The 16,784-nt window shown below is 42.6% G+C and overlaps 1 protein-coding gene across 6 annotated transcripts in view; it reads right to left on the bottom strand.

Annotated features, from left to right (window-relative positions):
- The window catches only part of LOC146567902 (ryanodine receptor 2-like), a 327,426-nt gene that overhangs the window by 261,016 nt on the left and 49,626 nt on the right, over positions 1–16,784 (bottom strand). For all 6 annotated transcript variants that reach the window (XM_085283596.1, XM_085283600.1, XM_085283597.1 and 3 more), the window contains exons 2-3: positions 1,672–1,791; positions 1,084–1,188 (exon numbers count right to left, since the gene is read on the bottom strand). In XM_085283596.1, the coding sequence (XP_085139722.1) occupies positions 1,084–1,188; positions 1,672–1,791 (225 nt within the window). The remainder of the gene's footprint in view (positions 1–1,083; positions 1,189–1,671; positions 1,792–16,784) is intronic.

Raw genomic sequence — 16,784 nt, 5'->3', positions numbered from 1 at the left:
AAAGCCACAAACTACTATAATGATAATTCAAACAGAAGTCTGTACAACAACCCTGCAAACAATAGGCTAAATGAACAAAACAAACCCACAATAACAAACAAAAGCTTGGGTCAAAAACCCTTATAACCTGACAAAGTGTGTGAATTAAGCCAATATTTTCTGTCAAATCTTATCAGCAGCTTCATTTTCACCACTTTGAACAACCCCCATTAAAAAGAGTGGAATAAGCAGACTCTCTTTCTCGTGTGTGTGTCATGTTCTTCTTTGTGTTTTATCAGGCATGGATGGAATGAACATTTACATGATTTACATAATGCTTTTCTGGTCTTTCTTACCATGTAATGCTAGACAGGTCACATTTAAACATACATTAATCCAGTGTTTTAGATCAGCGGTCCCAAACCTTTTTTACAGACCAGATTAATTTCAGACAATATTTTCACAGAGCGGCCTTTAAGGTGTCGCTTATAAATACAACAAAATAAAATGATACCACCGAGACAAAAACTGTGGTATTTTGTAAATATAATAATAAACGCAAATTCACTGTGTAATTGTGTTACTTTATTAGCAGTGTCCTGAAATGCGCCAACTACATCCTCCTCTCTGCTCCTTAATGCTCTCTGGTCACTACACTAACGCGTAAATATTTCTTTCAAAATAAGACACACAACTACAACACGATACCAAACGACTCACGGACTGGTGGTTGGGGACGGCTGCTTTAGTCTATACAATTTAAACCCTTCCTTACATCCATGAGCAAATTTGAAATCACCAACAAACCTAACATGAATGTCTTTGAACTGTGATAGGAAACTCTCTAATATTGTGTAGTCCACCCCTGTGTCTGCCTACACAGCTTAGGGAGTACTTGGAGAGGACCCACCCAGACACATGGAAAACCTGAAAACTCCACACAGAAAGGACCCAGCTGGGGTTCAAACCAGGAACCTTCTTGCTGGGAGATGACCTTACCCTAGGTCTGCCCTAGAAGATCTCACCCTAATGTGAACAACACCTACAGTACATTTATTAATACTCTCTTCTCTGATGTGTGTGTGTATGCATGCCCACACTCACCCCATCCGCCTTCTCTTGGGTGTTGGCCAGCATCTCCTGCAGGGCTCGTACAGACAGCGACTGCTCCAGCACAAAAGTGCAGATTGACAGATCTGGAGGTACATTCTGAAACAACAAGAAAACAGCTATAAATTTACATCTAAATTAAAATCTCCTGTCCACTGTTGTGTAGGCCACCTTTATACCACCAAAAGAGCCACGGTTTATCCTGTGTGGCACAGGAGACTTTATTAAATCTATGATGAGTACAGCTCTGACTTTGTGCACACACAATTCTTAGTAAACACGTGAATCCTATAAAATATAGCATGAATGGAGCTATGAAAGCTATGAGGTATAGAGTAGTTTTCAAACTGTAATGCTATTGTGGAAGCTGTGACGCTCATTTAATTAATTAGGCAACTTCTCCAAAAGCATTTTGGTTTGTGATCTGATGATCAGGGTTTGATGAACATGACACATAAATACATGCTACAGCCAACACGTTCTGGATTTTTTTCTTCAGTGAAATCATTTTTCCCCACTCATTTGATGGTGATCTGGCTATTCTTGTGAAATAAAGGATTATTACTTATGTCAATACTGTACCTTGGAGTTTGAAATGGACTCGAGGAAGCAGAGTCTGTTCCCAAAGCCTTCAGCAGCAAGACAAAGTTTTTGTTGCTCCTTGTGGATTGTAGCTGAGCATTGTAAGACCACTTCATCATCCTAAACATAGAAAGAAAAACAGTGGGTCAAGACAGAGAGCTTAAAACAAAGGCAGCAGGGAGCAGGGCTGTGCTGTGCATCGTTGGGGTCATTAATCAAAAAAAGTAAAACACATTATTCATTACCTTTCTTAAAAGTATTGTAGTATGCTACTTTATTACTTGCCAGAGAAATTTATTTGTTACACTAAACGATAAAATGACCTGAAACGCACTGCCACATAGTTACATTTAACAATATAAACTATAGGCTACAGTTTCCCACACACCAACAGAAAATCCCTGTCCTAATAAGGGCAAACATATGATCTTTCTTTTAGTGTTTACCTATTAACACAAAGCAACAACAATAAGCAAATATGGAAACCAGCCCAAAGAGAATTTAAAGCAACTGCCACAGTGATTTTACTGTAGAAACATGTACAGTAGAAATGGAGACAACCCTGCAACCCTGACTGCTCATCAGCTTATCTACTGAAGTTCAGGGTCTGGTCTGCCTGTTTAAGCATGCTGTCTGTGTAGGTGTTTGTTCAACCAAAATTGCATTCCCAGTATAATTTCTGTTCTGGATGCAATTTGCATCAATCCACCATTTTTCTTCTCTAACACGCTAAAATCACTGATTTAATGGAGCTGTAGAGGTCAGGCACAGCGTGTTTTAGGCGGCGGCCAAGGGTGGAGACTCTGGCAGACCAATCCCAATCCCTGGCCACCAAGGCTGATGACTGGGACATGGAATGTCCCCTTGCTGATGGGGAACCTGAGCTAGAGTGTGAAGTTGAGAGGTACCGGCTAGATAAAATCGGGTTAAGCTAAATGCACAGCTTGGGCTCTGGAAGCAGTCTCCTCGAGAGGGGCTGGACTCTGTCCCAGTCAGGAGTTGCCCTTGATGAGAGGCGGCAGGCTGGAGTGGGTATCTTGGTATCCCCTTGGCCTGCTGCCTGTACGTTGGCATTTTCCCAGTGGGCTAGAGTCCACTGGAGTCCCTGAGCAGGGGGTTCAAGGGTGCTTCACCTGGAGACTCTGTTATCCTACTGGGAGACTTCAATGCTCTGTGGGACAGTGAGACCTAGAGGTCAATGTTGTAACCAAATGGTGGACATTGAAGAGAACGGCAAACTCAACATCGAAGTTTACCGGAAGCCCACACACACGGACCAGTACCTCCTCTTTGACTCCCATCACCCTTTGGAACACAAACTTGGAGTAATCAGGACCCTACACCACCGGGCAGAACATGTTCCCTCTAAGCCTGAAGGAAAAAGAAGGAACACACACATGTAAAGGAAACACTCAAAACGTGCGGCTATCCTAAATGGGCGTTCTTAAAGTCAGCAAAGAGGCACAGAAAAGAAGATCAGACACCAGCGAGGGAGGACAGACGCAACAACATTGTCATCCCCTATGTAGCCGGTGTATCAGAAAAACTCAGGAGAGTTTTCTCCAAGCATGACATCCCAGTGTATTTCAGACCCAGCAACACGCTCAGACAGAAACTGGTTCACCCGAAAGACAAAACGCCAAAACACAGACTTAACAATGTGGTGTATGCTGTACAGTGCAGCGAGGAATGCTCAGACCTCTACATTGGAGAGACCAAACAGCCACTTCACAAGCGCATGGCACAACACAGAAGAGCCACCTCCACAGGACAAGACTCAGCAGTCCATCTGCATCTTAAGGATAAAGGACACTCTTTCAAGGATGCCAATGTTCACATTTTGGACAGAGAGGACAGATGGTTTGAAAGAGGAGTGAAAGAATCCATCTATGTCCACTGTGAGCGACCATCTTTGAACAGAGGCGGGGGTTTACGACACCAACTCTCTGCCATCTATAATCCAGTTTTGAGATCCCTTCCCAGACGCCTTAACGCCCACTCACATCCTGGGCCATCTGACCTCAGGAATTCGCATGATAAGGTGGGGCCAGGTTTCACAATGAACACACCCGAAACTCTGGCTGATTGGGACCCACGCCCAGTTTCCCACCTTGGCTCAGGCGACTAGAGGATCATCAGGGGGTCCTTTTGTCCCTCTGTGGGGGGTCACTCCCACTAGGTTTATATCTGGGACTCTCCACCATTTGACCTTAGAACTGAAGAAGCTTCTCGGATGAGAGGTGAAACATCTTCAAGTAACTTAAAGAAGTCCAGACGCTTTTCTTTGCAAGCTCCTTTGACAAATGGTGGACACTGGAGGTGAAGGGAGTCATCAGGCTGAAGAAGTCATATCTGCTTCGGTCTACCCAAATTGCTGTTATAAGTACATCTCTGCAAAACATTGTATCCTTATTAACATTAAAGAAAACTAAAAAGAAATATAGATCAACTTAAAACAAAGAATAATTTTATTAACATTGTTTTTTAGTGGAGTCAGATGTCATGTCAGTGAACTGGTTCTCCTCTGCATAGCTGAAACCAGTTGGAGCTTGTGCATTGAAAGGATCTTTCACCCAGTCATACTGGGAACTGTTTTCAGGGAAGTATGCGATCAGTTTTGAAATGTGCTGCTTAATACATGGAATCACTGAGGTGGCATCATAGCCAGTATCAACAAATTAAAGCAGATTCTCAAATAAATCAGTATTTCCTTCATCAAGATTGCCTAGACATCCACATTACTCACACTCTCAAAACACATACATATCACTAGATTTACTAAACCTGCGCAAATTTGCGTAACTTCCCTCAACTCAACACCTACTAGCAGGGCCGGCCCGTGGCATAGGCCGTATAGGCAAATGCTAAGGGCGCAGTCCATCAGGGGGCGCCACGCCAGTGCCACAAATGTTGAAAAAAAAAAAAAAAAGTTGGTACTATTATTTCTAAATACAAAAAATAATCCCACGTTAATTAAAATGCAAAGTAAAGCTTATTTAATAGAAATATTATTTGTTACAACATTACGCCCCCCCCCCCCCCCCCCCCCTCCCCGCACGGTGCGCCCCCTCCCTTCCCGTATCATGGTTCCTTTTGGACGTCACCACATCAAAAAGTCAACACAAGATGTCAAAACGGCCAAAACTGTCAGGTGCCCAGGGAAGAAAAAAGAGAGAAGAAGAGGAGGAGAAACGAGAAAAAGACAGAGGTAGGTAACGTTAGCCTACATGAAATTATTTGTCTGAATGTGATAGTAACCTAAATTTTTAGCATTAAGCTAATGTTACATGATTCGCTAATTGCTAATCAATAAATAGCTAGTTAACTGTTTTAACGTCAGTTAATATTGTGGAGGAGGCTAAATTGTTATGGAAAATAATAATGTAACGTTAGGTAATTACAGTACTCCCACCTTTCCCACCATTCCTCATTTGTATTCATCTTTTAAGCAGGTGTTTTTTGTTTACATTGTTATTGCCTTCTGGTTAGCTAACGTTTACCCTGCAGGTAATAGTCACTTTTCCACCCCTGTATATATTATAGTTGTAAGCCTAGTTGTTAAAGTGCACATCATTAATGTTAATTAAGCAATATCACATGAGAGGGAATGCTGTTTTTTAATATGAGCACTGCTGTGATTCGGTCAAAGATAATCGTAACATAACATTCTCATATGATATTATACTGTTACTTTGCATTCTGCCATTCAGCATTTCACTGTAATGATGACAATAAATTGAATCTAATCTAATTTGCATATCAGTTAACATCATACATATATCTCTTTGGTTTTTCATTTATATTATATCATTTCATTTTATTCCTGGAATCATATGTTTTTATTATTAGACTTTAATACTCAGTGGTGTCACATACTCCTCTCTTCAGATGCACTGTTGAAGTTTCTAAATCCCACCCCTGGGCCATCTACCACATCTACCGCTGCTGCCTCCACTTCAGCAGCACAACCCACCAGTGATGCAGCTTTAGCAGCACAACCCAGCCATGATGCAGCAGCATCAAGCGGTCTTCCTGTTGCCTCCACCTCAGCAGCACAACCCACCAGTTTTGCAGCAGCAGCAGCATCAAGCGGTGTTATTGTATTTCATATATTCATTTTTTAATTTTTTGTATTCATTTATTTATTCATATATTTTTTTATCTTGTTAATTATTCTGATTGTGAATTTGCTTTCTTTAAGTAAAAAAAAAAGGTCAAAGACAAAGCTATTCGGTTTCTTGTGAGTGCATACACTACACTGCCGATGTAGGGGGGCGCCACCTAAAATCTTGCCTAGGGCGCCAGATTGGTTAGGGCCGGGCCTGCCTACTAGAATTACTGGCTTTTATATTTTCTGGTGCAAGTCCCGAGGTGTTAATCACCCCTGCTGAGATTTTCACAGGTCGTCAGCTCGTTTCTCCTCCAGCTTTGGTTGTGCAAACCACCCATTATCCTTGAGGCCTTGCACATTTGCATTTGCTCACTCAGAGTTGCTCAGATCCAAGCCAGGCCAAACCTCTGTGTTACAACTTTCAGAAATGCCTGCCGTACCTATACAAAATATCCCACACATTGACTGACCTGCAAATATGAAAGACACACATTCACAACTTCCTTGACTCTCAGCACAGCTCTTCCATTGTTCCATTGTCACTGTGTATGTGAGGAAGTGGCATTGCTTGACTACAGCACAGTGCTGTGCATAAAAGCAGACCGACCCAGGCGGGAGAATCATTTCTTGTTCGCATTTCTGAGAATGCACATCAGGATGGCCTCCGTATCACTGCCACGCAGGAAGAACCTCTCCGCGCAACAGGCTTTGGCCTTGCTTCAGGAAATGGACGAAGCAGATTCTGATGGAGGACAGGTTTCATTTGTCCAGCAGGCCACTGATACCTCCTCAGAAGAATCTGAAAAGGAGACGGAACAAGAACCCAACATGCCTCCACGGAAGAGGCCCCGTGGTACTGGGAAGCCCAACCAGAGCCACACGGCAAAATACAGCACTGTGTGGGTTGAGGAGGATTGCCCAGTGCAGCAGCAAATCGCTCGTGCTTCATTGCGCAAACTGGACCCACAGAGTCTGCTAAGGTTTGTCATTGCCATATTACATATGATATTTATATAAACCCATTTAGAGTGAGGTTCATGTAAATTTACCATTCTCTATTTGTTTATCTTCCAACAGCGTAAGATTACAAGTGTGCTCCAAAGCTTCCTTTGCCTGTTAGACGTGGGAATGATGCAGTCCATTAGAGAGTGTACGGTACATCAAGCCCGCAGAACAGAGCCGCACTGGAATTTGTCAGTTCATGAACTGATGGCATTCATTTCAATTCTGTTTGTAAGAGCAATCATGTTGGTGCCATTGTGGATTGCTGGTCAGAAAGATTTCTGGTGCCAGTAATCAAAGAGACAATGCCCCGAGATAGATTCATTTCAATTATGCAACACCTTCGATTTGATGACAAGGACACGCAGAACGGGTGAAAACAGATAGATTTGCGGCGATCTCCAACATCTGGACACGCTTCAACAAGAACTGTGCTAAGAGTTTCACTCCAGGAGAACACATGACCATAGATGAACAGCTGTTCCCTACCAAGGTTCGTTGTCCATTCACACAGTATATTGCAACCAAGCCAGACAAATTTGGGATCAAGTTCTGGATGGCCACGGACTTGGACACCAAATATGTCTGCAGTGCATCTCCTTACTTGGGAAAAGACCCCAGTCGTCAGAAGGGAGAGAGGCTGGCAGAGAACGTGGTCATGAAACTGATGGAGCCATTTTTGGATGATGGGAGAAATGTCACAACAGACAATTTCTTTACTTCACTGTCACAGTCGCACAAACTGCTGCAGTGCAAAACAACGTTACTGGGCACGGTGAATAAAGTCCGGCGTGAACTTCCTCAACTTGCAAAAGATACTGCAAAGCGAGAGGTATTCTCCACTTCAGTGCTTGGAAGTGGCGGTGTCTCCTTGACAATTTATGCACCTAAAAAAACCAAGACTGTGTGTGTTCTAAGTTCCATGCACCAAGACGTGACGATCGGTGACGGCAGAAAGAGGAAACACAACATGATAACAGACTATAACCACATGAAGGTACGTGAATCTGTGTACAATTTTACACCAGTGCTACAATGTTATCTGATGTGTGTTATACAGGCCTATAGAAAAAAATATATACTCATGACTCTCTCTCTCTGCTTTTACAGTGTGGTGTAGACGTGTTGGACCAAATGGCATGGATGTATTCCGTAAGAGCAGCAACACGCAGGTGGCCAGTAGTGGTTTTCTACAATATGCTGGACCTGGCGGCGGTGAATGCCTACATTTTGTACAAGGCATGTACAGGGTGGACAGGCAAAAGAAGATTGTTTCTGAGTCTTCTAGCTCAGCAACTTTGTTGCCGATTCATGCAGCACAAGGAAATATTAGCACAGAGGCAGGCTGCTGAAGCTGCTGCAGCTGCTGTGCCAGGGACTGTAAAGACAACGCAGCGCCAGGTGCAAGAGAGCTGCAACAGGAATCGCAGCAGGTTTACCTGTGCAACATGTTAGAAATTCACCTATGCCAAATGCAGGGATGATGGACACTGGGTCTGCAAACGCTGTAAAGTTTGAAACACTTTGAAATAAAACAGACTTGTGTACCCATATATTGTGAATGTGTGTCTTTTGTATGTAGGTTGTAACAGAGGTTTGGCCTGTCTTGGATCTGAGTAAACAAATGCCAGTGTTGCACAAACACACACACACACGCAGCAAATCTGCATTTATTTGTCCCACAAGTGGAAAATCTGCATTGTCACTGCAAAAAAGTGGACAGTGCAAGACAAAAGCAGCTAAATAAAAACTGTACAAAGAGCACAGTATAGAAAGTGCACTATACAAACAAAACATAAATATGGACACGTGTATTGAAAAATATTGGTGTGTGTATATTATGTAAGGTGTGGCTATATAAATATATGTACAACCATATGTGTTTATGGACAGGCATGCAATGTAGTGACAAGGACTGACAAGAACTAATATTGCATATGAGAAATATTGCACATAGAAACTACCATGGTGCATTGTACGCTGCAGGTAAGGAAGGAAAGTAGCCTTGCAGGTAAGGAAAGACCTGAATCTCTCATGGTTGGGGGTTGGGGGAGGGTGTGTTTGCACAACAAAAGCAGGAGAACAATGGAGCTGAAGACCTGTGAAAATCTCAGCGGGGTGCTAGGAGGTGTTAGGGTCGGGGGAATTTACGCAAATTTGCACAGGGCTAGTAAATCTAGTAGTAGGGACTTGCACCAGGGGAAAAAAGGCTCAGTAATTCTAGTGATATAGGGCCTTGGGGGTGGGCTGTGTATTCAAACCCACCTCTGGCGCTGGTGCCCTACCCTCAATTTTAAATGCATATAGACACTGAGGGTTTTCGGGAGGAGCCGTGCTGCTCTGTGGCAGGAAGCACCATGCCCTCCTGTGTTTTAAATGCACTTTAGAACAGCACATAGCAACACTACATATGAGCGGGCAGAGGGAGGTTTGGGGTCTTCACTCACCCCCGTTCTATTAACCATTGGGGTCTGGGATGCGGGGCCTCCCTGCTACTGCAGATAAGGAGGCGGTCTGCTTGCCTCCACCCCAGAGAGAAGGGTTACATCTCCTGGGTCTAGGTACGGTTTGCCCCTCTGGGGTCGGGGGTACCTGGACCTGGGATATAGAGTTTGTTTGGGGAGTGTGAATGTGTGTACAGTGTCTCTACGTCGGGTGAGTGCTGAGTATTTGTTTGTGTATATGGGGGTGGGAATGCATGTTTGTGTCTGCGTGCGCCTGTTCGTCTGTGTCTATATGTTAGGTTGGGTCTTAGACTCCACCTCTCTGGGAACATCTCAGGCTCTCCGAGGTATGGAGGCCTATCTCCCCTCACAACACTCCTGCCGGTGGCTGATACCCTCAGACGTTGGTGTGTTGGTGGTTCTTGGTGTCTGGGGCTGGGCGCTCATGTATGTATCGACTAACTCCTGGTGGCCAATTGGCGGGGGGGGGGGAGGCTTGGTCCTCTCTGGCACAGCTGGCTGCGGAAGAGCCCGCAGGCACGTCACTGCAACCCCCTCTGGCCTCTGCTCCGAGGCTGCTGGGTGACCTCTCGTTTGGGGCTCTCCTCAGCTCTTCCCAGGAGGGTGGCAAGGTTGCCCCTTTGGTGGTCCTTCTTGGGTCCACGTACTCTGGATGTCTGGGGCCTGGATCTCCTCCATACCTGCTTCATACCCTGGGGGACGGGGCTATGGGTCCCCACACTCCCTTGCAGATCGTTACATGGAGAAACCTTTTGAATACAAGCATGCTGATCCACACAGGTATGCACACAGGTGTTCACAGACACAAACTACACCTTTCTTGGCTGCTACCTCAAAGCACATTGTGCGCTGTCGATCTTGCGTGCTGCACAATAACATTTAATATTTAGTATCTACTAGGGCTGCCACGATTAGTCGACTAGTCACGATTACGTCGACTATCAAAATCGTCGACAACTGATTTAACAGTCGACACATTGGTTGAAGCTTTGCAAGATCCCAAAAGACGCAGGAATAAGTAGCAGGATTTAAGAGTGTAATAACGGACTGAAACAGAAGATGGCAGCACTGCATGTACAAGGATGCCAGCTGCCGTTAAACCCCGAAGAAGAAGAAGAAGAAGAAGTTGTGTCCGGTATCGTAGCTGTATCCAAATTCAGGAACCGCATCCTCCTGTGCCCACATTTGTAGGCCAATTACGTTACAGCGACACGACGAAGACTGTACAAATTCACAGACTCCGACAAATGCGGCCAACAAATGCGCCCTTCATTTCCCCAGATTTGAAGGATGGGTCAGGTGTATACTTCGTGGCCCAACCTATCCAAGAATTCATAGCGCGGCCCTGCTCAGTTTCCAACAATGGCGGCAGCTAGTTAGTTTTAATATTACTCTTATTATTCTTTCTGGGTCACAAAATAAACGTTTAACATATTTTCAGGTAAGAATGTAGCTGTGTAAACTTCAAATATCTGCTCAGTTTATCAGGACACCACATATTTTCAAAAGCGCTCCGACGTTTTCGGAGACGTCTGTTACCCACTAGCTCGATAGCTAGCCGGGGGCTAGGCTCACTAGAGCCGTGAGAACACCGGACTCCCGGCAAATCGTTTTCAAACCCACCACCGTCTTTCGCTACTCAGGTTAAACATATAGGTCACTTAGATGGGCTCAGGGGGTTGGGAAGCGTATCTGTAACCGGAAGGTCGCCGGTTCGATCCCCGGGCTCTCTGTCTTGGTCGTTGTGTCCTTGGGCAAGACACTTTACCCTACCGCCTACTGGTGATGGCCAGAGGGGTCGATGGCGCGATATGGCAGCCTCGCTTCTGTCAGTCTGCCCCAGGGCAGCTGTGGCTACAACCGTAGCTGCCTCCACCAGTGTGTGAATGAATAGTGGCATTGTAAAGCGCTTTGGGTGCCTTGAAAAGCGCTATATAAATCCAATCCATTATTATTATTATTAGATAACTTAAAAATGTTATTGTTTGGCTTTTTTTTGTATTTTATTTGTTCCTGAGTAAATCGGTTTGGCTGAGATTAAAGTTATAGTTTTTACACAGCTGAATAAACGTCAAGCAGACAGCTGATTATCAGAAGTGTGAGATGCTCAAGAATTTACTCCGGTGTCCTGTTATTTTTTAGATAGAAGGAGTTTATTAAACTTCACCGAAACAATCTGTAAATTTTATTAAAATTAATAAACTATCATCTTGTCTTTATTTTTAGTTAGCACATACCTTAAACACTTAAAGCTGTAAGCTAATGATAGTTATATAAGAGCAGATGCTGCTGGTGCAATAAGCTGTAGTTTTACGTCCAATGGATGATGATCTGATTAGTCGACTAATCGCAAAAATAATCGGTGACTAGTCGACTATCAAAATAATCGTTTGTGGCAGCCCTAGTATCTACTGTTATCTACTGTTAGCTAGTTTATTGTGATGGTGTTGTATTTATTCTGTTGCTCTTTTTTGTTTGTTTTCTCTTCTGTTTTTTATCTCTATACAGGTGATCCAGGTGTTTTGTTTGGTTTTCGTTTTTTTCTTCCCCCCTTTCTCACCATCTCTTCTCCCCTCTGGTTTTCTTTCTCTCCCTCTCTTTCTTTCATTCTTTCTGCCTGCCCTATCCCCCAGTCATGTCTGTCCTATCTGTAACAACCGAAAATAAAATAAAATAAATACATAATTATAATAAAGGTCAATCAAATGGACCAATATGGCAAGGCCATAATGATCCACTTGGTAAAGTAACTCCACTTGGCATCTTTCTTGGCCTTCAGACAACAATTCTGATGGCTAAAGATCCAAATGGAACAGGCAAGAAAAAAAAGGTTATTTTAAAAGGTTATTAACATAGTTATTAATATGTCATTAAATAGAAACTGTTTCCTTCGTATTCCTGCTTATCCATCCTGCTTCCTGCTTATTCCACGGAAATTCCCACAGGTAATTGAGTGATAATAACTAAGAAATTACCACATTATTACATTCTTGCATTCTTGAATGGTAATAACATAGAAATTAACAAATTATTTTGTTTCTGCTTTGTTACTCTACTATTGCCATTTCAATACTGTAAAAAATAAGCATTCCTGAATAGAAAAATTAGTTTTAGTGTTTGAGTACCGTGCTTGATTAAATTCTGAGCTCAAATTTAGGAGTAAAATGTAAATTCAGCTTGTCATTTGCTTAATAAATAAAAATATAATTTTTAGTTTATGACATATTAACAGACTTTTAAATATTCTGTGTTTTCTTGTTTTCATGACAGGTGTTCTAATAAATTTGTTAAGCACTGTATGAATATATAAATTAGAAAGTTCGGTTTTAACACTCTCACATGGTTACGAAAAACAATTGCTGAAGCTTTTTGTTATCTGTGGGAATAATGTTGAAATGATAACGATTTTTAAACAGCCAATTTTTATTGTTTCAGTTAAGACTTTGGACCTGATATTTTCCTTGTTTGTTCTGTAATTTTACTTTTTTGAACACAGTGACTGTTTTGTTTCATTGGTTTTGTATTCCTAGATAAATCCAGATACACTGTCACAGAATAAACAGAAATCTGATCGTGTTCTGTTTGGATTATACGGACACAGTTTTTTGCTGCAAATTAAATCTAATCAGCAGATTGTCTGTCACGTCCCACACTGGAAGTGACTTGCTTGTCTCACATTGCTTTTAAGCTGATGCCTGGTTGTTTTGAACATTCCAGAATTTGGCTGACAAGGTAAGTCTCGAATGCTTATCTGAGTACCTTTTACTGCTTTTTGGTTTTAACGACACTGATGGCAAAGTTGTAAGGAAATTCAATTTTTCAGCTTTCTTTATGCAGCGCCAAATCACAACAACAGTCGCCTCAAGACCTCAGCCTTCTCGTATGTTGTAATTTTAACCCAAGTCATCAGGTAGCTTCCAACTCTGTGTGTACAGAAGACACATTAAACAGTCTAATTTTTGCCACATACAGCACTTGAGCACCTGTCCACGCACTAACACGTATCATGTAAAAAATTATATGATCACTGTCTTCCTTGCTTCCACTTATTGCAAAAACACAAAAACACACTGCGAATACACATATATCAGCTTAAAGCTCGTTTTGACATGAAATCCTTTTCTAGATCTGAGTCAGCCCTCTTCTTCCCCTGCTCTCTCTGACTCCCACACACTCACTCTTCTCTCCTTCTCTCACCAGAGGACAGCCTAGTTCGCCCACTCACTGCGGTGCTCCCATGCCATGCAAGAATGAACAGTGTGTGTTTGTGTGTGTGTTCATGTGTCTGTGTGTTTGTGTGTGTTTGAGGTTTTTGTGTATCTTTGTCCAAATGAGATATAATCGAGATCAATGATATCAACTTTAGCTTCCTTTTATTTAAATCAGTAAAGATGATGTCAGTAATCACTTGCTGCAGTAGGTGTCATTATATCAGGACAGATCTTTTCACACTCTGCTGTGTGTGATTCTGATGTTGTTAGGGAATATATTCTAAAATACTTCTTCAGTAAAGACTCAGAGAAGAGAAACACACAGAACTTCTTGCTAGCAAGGGCAGCCTCCAGACTGAGAGACTCGCGCTGAGAAACTGCCCCGGTCTTTATTTATACTTCAGTGGGTGTGTGTGTGTGTGTTCTGCTGATCAAAGGGTCATATAACATAAAAGCACAAAAGGAAACATCCTTGGTCAGGACCTCCTAGGATGAGACATTCTTTCAATATGCCACCAACTATATACTTCTACACACAAGTGATTACATGCAGTATTCTACCATATGCAAACTTATATCATTAAAAGATTATACTGACTACCTCTGTCAGTGCGCCCCAGGGCAGCTGTGGCTACAATGTAGCTTGCCATCACCAGTGTGTGAATGGGTGAATGACTGAATGTAGTGTAAAACGCTTTGGGGTCCTTAAGGACTAGAAAAGCGCTATACAAATGCAGGCTATTTACTAAGTACAATTTTCCATTGACATTTGTTATTGACCTTTAATCTGTATTCAGGGATTAGGGATCTAATTAAAAACTATAAATTGAGTGAATGTAAAATGATATCTCCATTAGGGACAGGAACTGATGAGAATTTGAGAGATTCCAATTCCATCATTGATATCACTTGTCGATTTGCTTCCTTATCCATTCTCTTACTGATTCTCGTTGGCTACCGTTTGAGAGTCACCACCATTGCTAAGCAGCACCTTGAATCACCTTGTTGTTGAATTGTGCTATACAAATACACTTGCCTTGCCTTGCAATGGAGGACATTACATTTGTGCAAACTAACTGCATGCTGTATGGTCAAATGTTTGTGCATGTCGGAGGTATTTCCCCTCTTTGTTTAGATGGACCGGTTCTTATATAGCGCTTTTCTACCTTATCTGAGCGCTCAAAGTGTGTCAGGGTCATTCAGTAATTATTACACATATTATACAGAACACTGTTCTTGAAAGTAATGCAGTACTTTACTTAATTACTATTCGTTACATTACTTTCATGTCACTGAGTAAAATGACCTGAAAAACGCTTTGTCTCATAATTAACATTTAACAATATAAAGCTATAGGATACAGTCCTATATGCCAACACAAATCCCTGTGCTAATGAGGACACACATATGATCTTTCTCTTGTATTACACAAAGCTTCTCTTAGTAGAACATAAAGATGAGGCAAAAAGTAATGATGGTTCCAGAATGGTTCTACTTTAGAAACACAAACAAGGAGAAACGGGGTTGCAGCCGCACCGCTCATCAGTTTGTTACCTGTTGAAGTTCTGGGACTGGCTGCTGGGCTGTAGTTCACTCAGTGTTTAGCACCATAATGCAGTTATTTCTGTCCTGGACTCCGTCTGTGCTCTTAATATATAAAATAAAAGTAATGTCCATATCCACACTGTAGACTACACCACTGTTTTCCTCCTCTGACACACGAACTGAAATCAGCTTATTGTAAAAAACGAATAAGCAGCATCTGTCACGGCTGGGGCAGCAGTCGTGTGGTGTGGTGAGAAAAAGGATCCAAAGTGCAGGTACTGGCTGGGGTGCGAGTGAGCTTTATTTACACGAGTGACAAAGTGGCAGAAACTATGGAGCCCCGCAGGGGACATGGGAGAAAAAAGAATTAAGACGGACTTTTCCGAGATCTCGCAAAACTATCTCGGGATCTTGCCAAACGTTTGCGAGATCTCGCAAAAGTTTTAGCCGCATTCTTCCCGTTAGCTTCGAGCTAACGGGAGGTCGAGACCTACTACAGCCGGGAGGAACACCGCTTTCCCGGCACATCGTGCCTCGACCTCCCGGTCGGCTTCGAGCCGGCGTCCGAAGAATGCGGCTAAAAGTTTTGTGAGATCTCGCAAAAGTTTTGCGAGATCCCGAGTTTGTTTTGCGAGATCTCGCAAATCTTTTGCGAGATCCGTCTTAATTTTTTTTTCTCCCATGTCCCCTGCGGGGCTCCGTAAGAAACAGGAAGAGCAGAGTGGGGAGTTAACAAAACCTATACTGGAGAAAACTAAAGAACTAACCTGAAACCATACACACAAGGGATGAGGAGCAAAAATGCACAGCGAATGTTGGGCAGAGAGATGCAGAATTTACACCGGGTTACACAGACGACGCGACGAGGAACACAGGCAGACACACACTATAAATACACACAAGGTAATGAGGGAGTGACGCACCAGAGGGGAACACAGCTGAACCTAATTAGATACAAACCTTCAAAGTAAAACAGGAAACTCACAGACTGTTTTACAAGACAAAACTTGCGGACACAAACAGAGCACAGGAGGAAGACACAGGTAGAGAAAATAAAACACAAGAACCAAACCCAAAGAACAAATACAAAATCAGAATAAACTAGAAAATGACAACAATAGACGGGGTCATCATGACAGGATCAATGGGCAGGCACACAAAAATCCCATGAAACTGGACTACTGGGATTTCCATCCCTAATCTGAATAATCTCAAGAGAACAGGCAAAGTTTTATTGTTATTTTGTGACACTGTAATTGTATTTATCTACCAGTACAAAACCAATGATGTCATTATTCGGGTCTTTGATCAGTGTTGAGTTTTTGTTGGGGACTCATGATTTATTCCTTTTAAGTTAAGACGTGATTTGTCTTCAAGTTCTGTTTTCCCTTTAGTTATATTGTTTCCTAGTGCCTCAGAGTTTTGATGTCTGTATGTTTTATGTATACTGTACTCTGTGTTTTTTCCTCTGTGTCTCCTGTGGGAAGTCAGGCTTGCCTCCATGTTTGTTTATCTCCCATGTCTGCTTCTGTGGTTGCTATTTAGTTCTGTCAAGTTCCTCCCTAAATACCCAGTGTGTGTATATATTGTCTGAGTCTCACTGTTCTTTTTCATGTAACAAAACGTAAAAAAAGTTTTGCTTTTAGTCCAGTGTGTCTTACATGTCTGGCATTAGGGTCCTCTTTCTGTCTGCCACACAACAGTTATATGACAGAAGGATGGGACCAAACATACTCCACTGACTCATGCTTTCTTGAGGAACTTGAGGAGATCATTGCT

The sequence above is a fragment of the Mchenga conophoros genome, linkage group LG8, assembly GCF_057382185.1.
Source record: "Mchenga conophoros isolate Kocher_MC1m ecotype Shallow Benthic linkage group LG8, M_conophoros_male_GT1.1, whole genome shotgun sequence".
NCBI lineage: Eukaryota > Metazoa > Chordata > Actinopteri > Cichliformes > Cichlidae > Mchenga > Mchenga conophoros.
The sequence above is the reverse complement of the archived record's forward strand: the minus strand, read 5'-3'. Positions and strand labels throughout refer to the sequence as shown.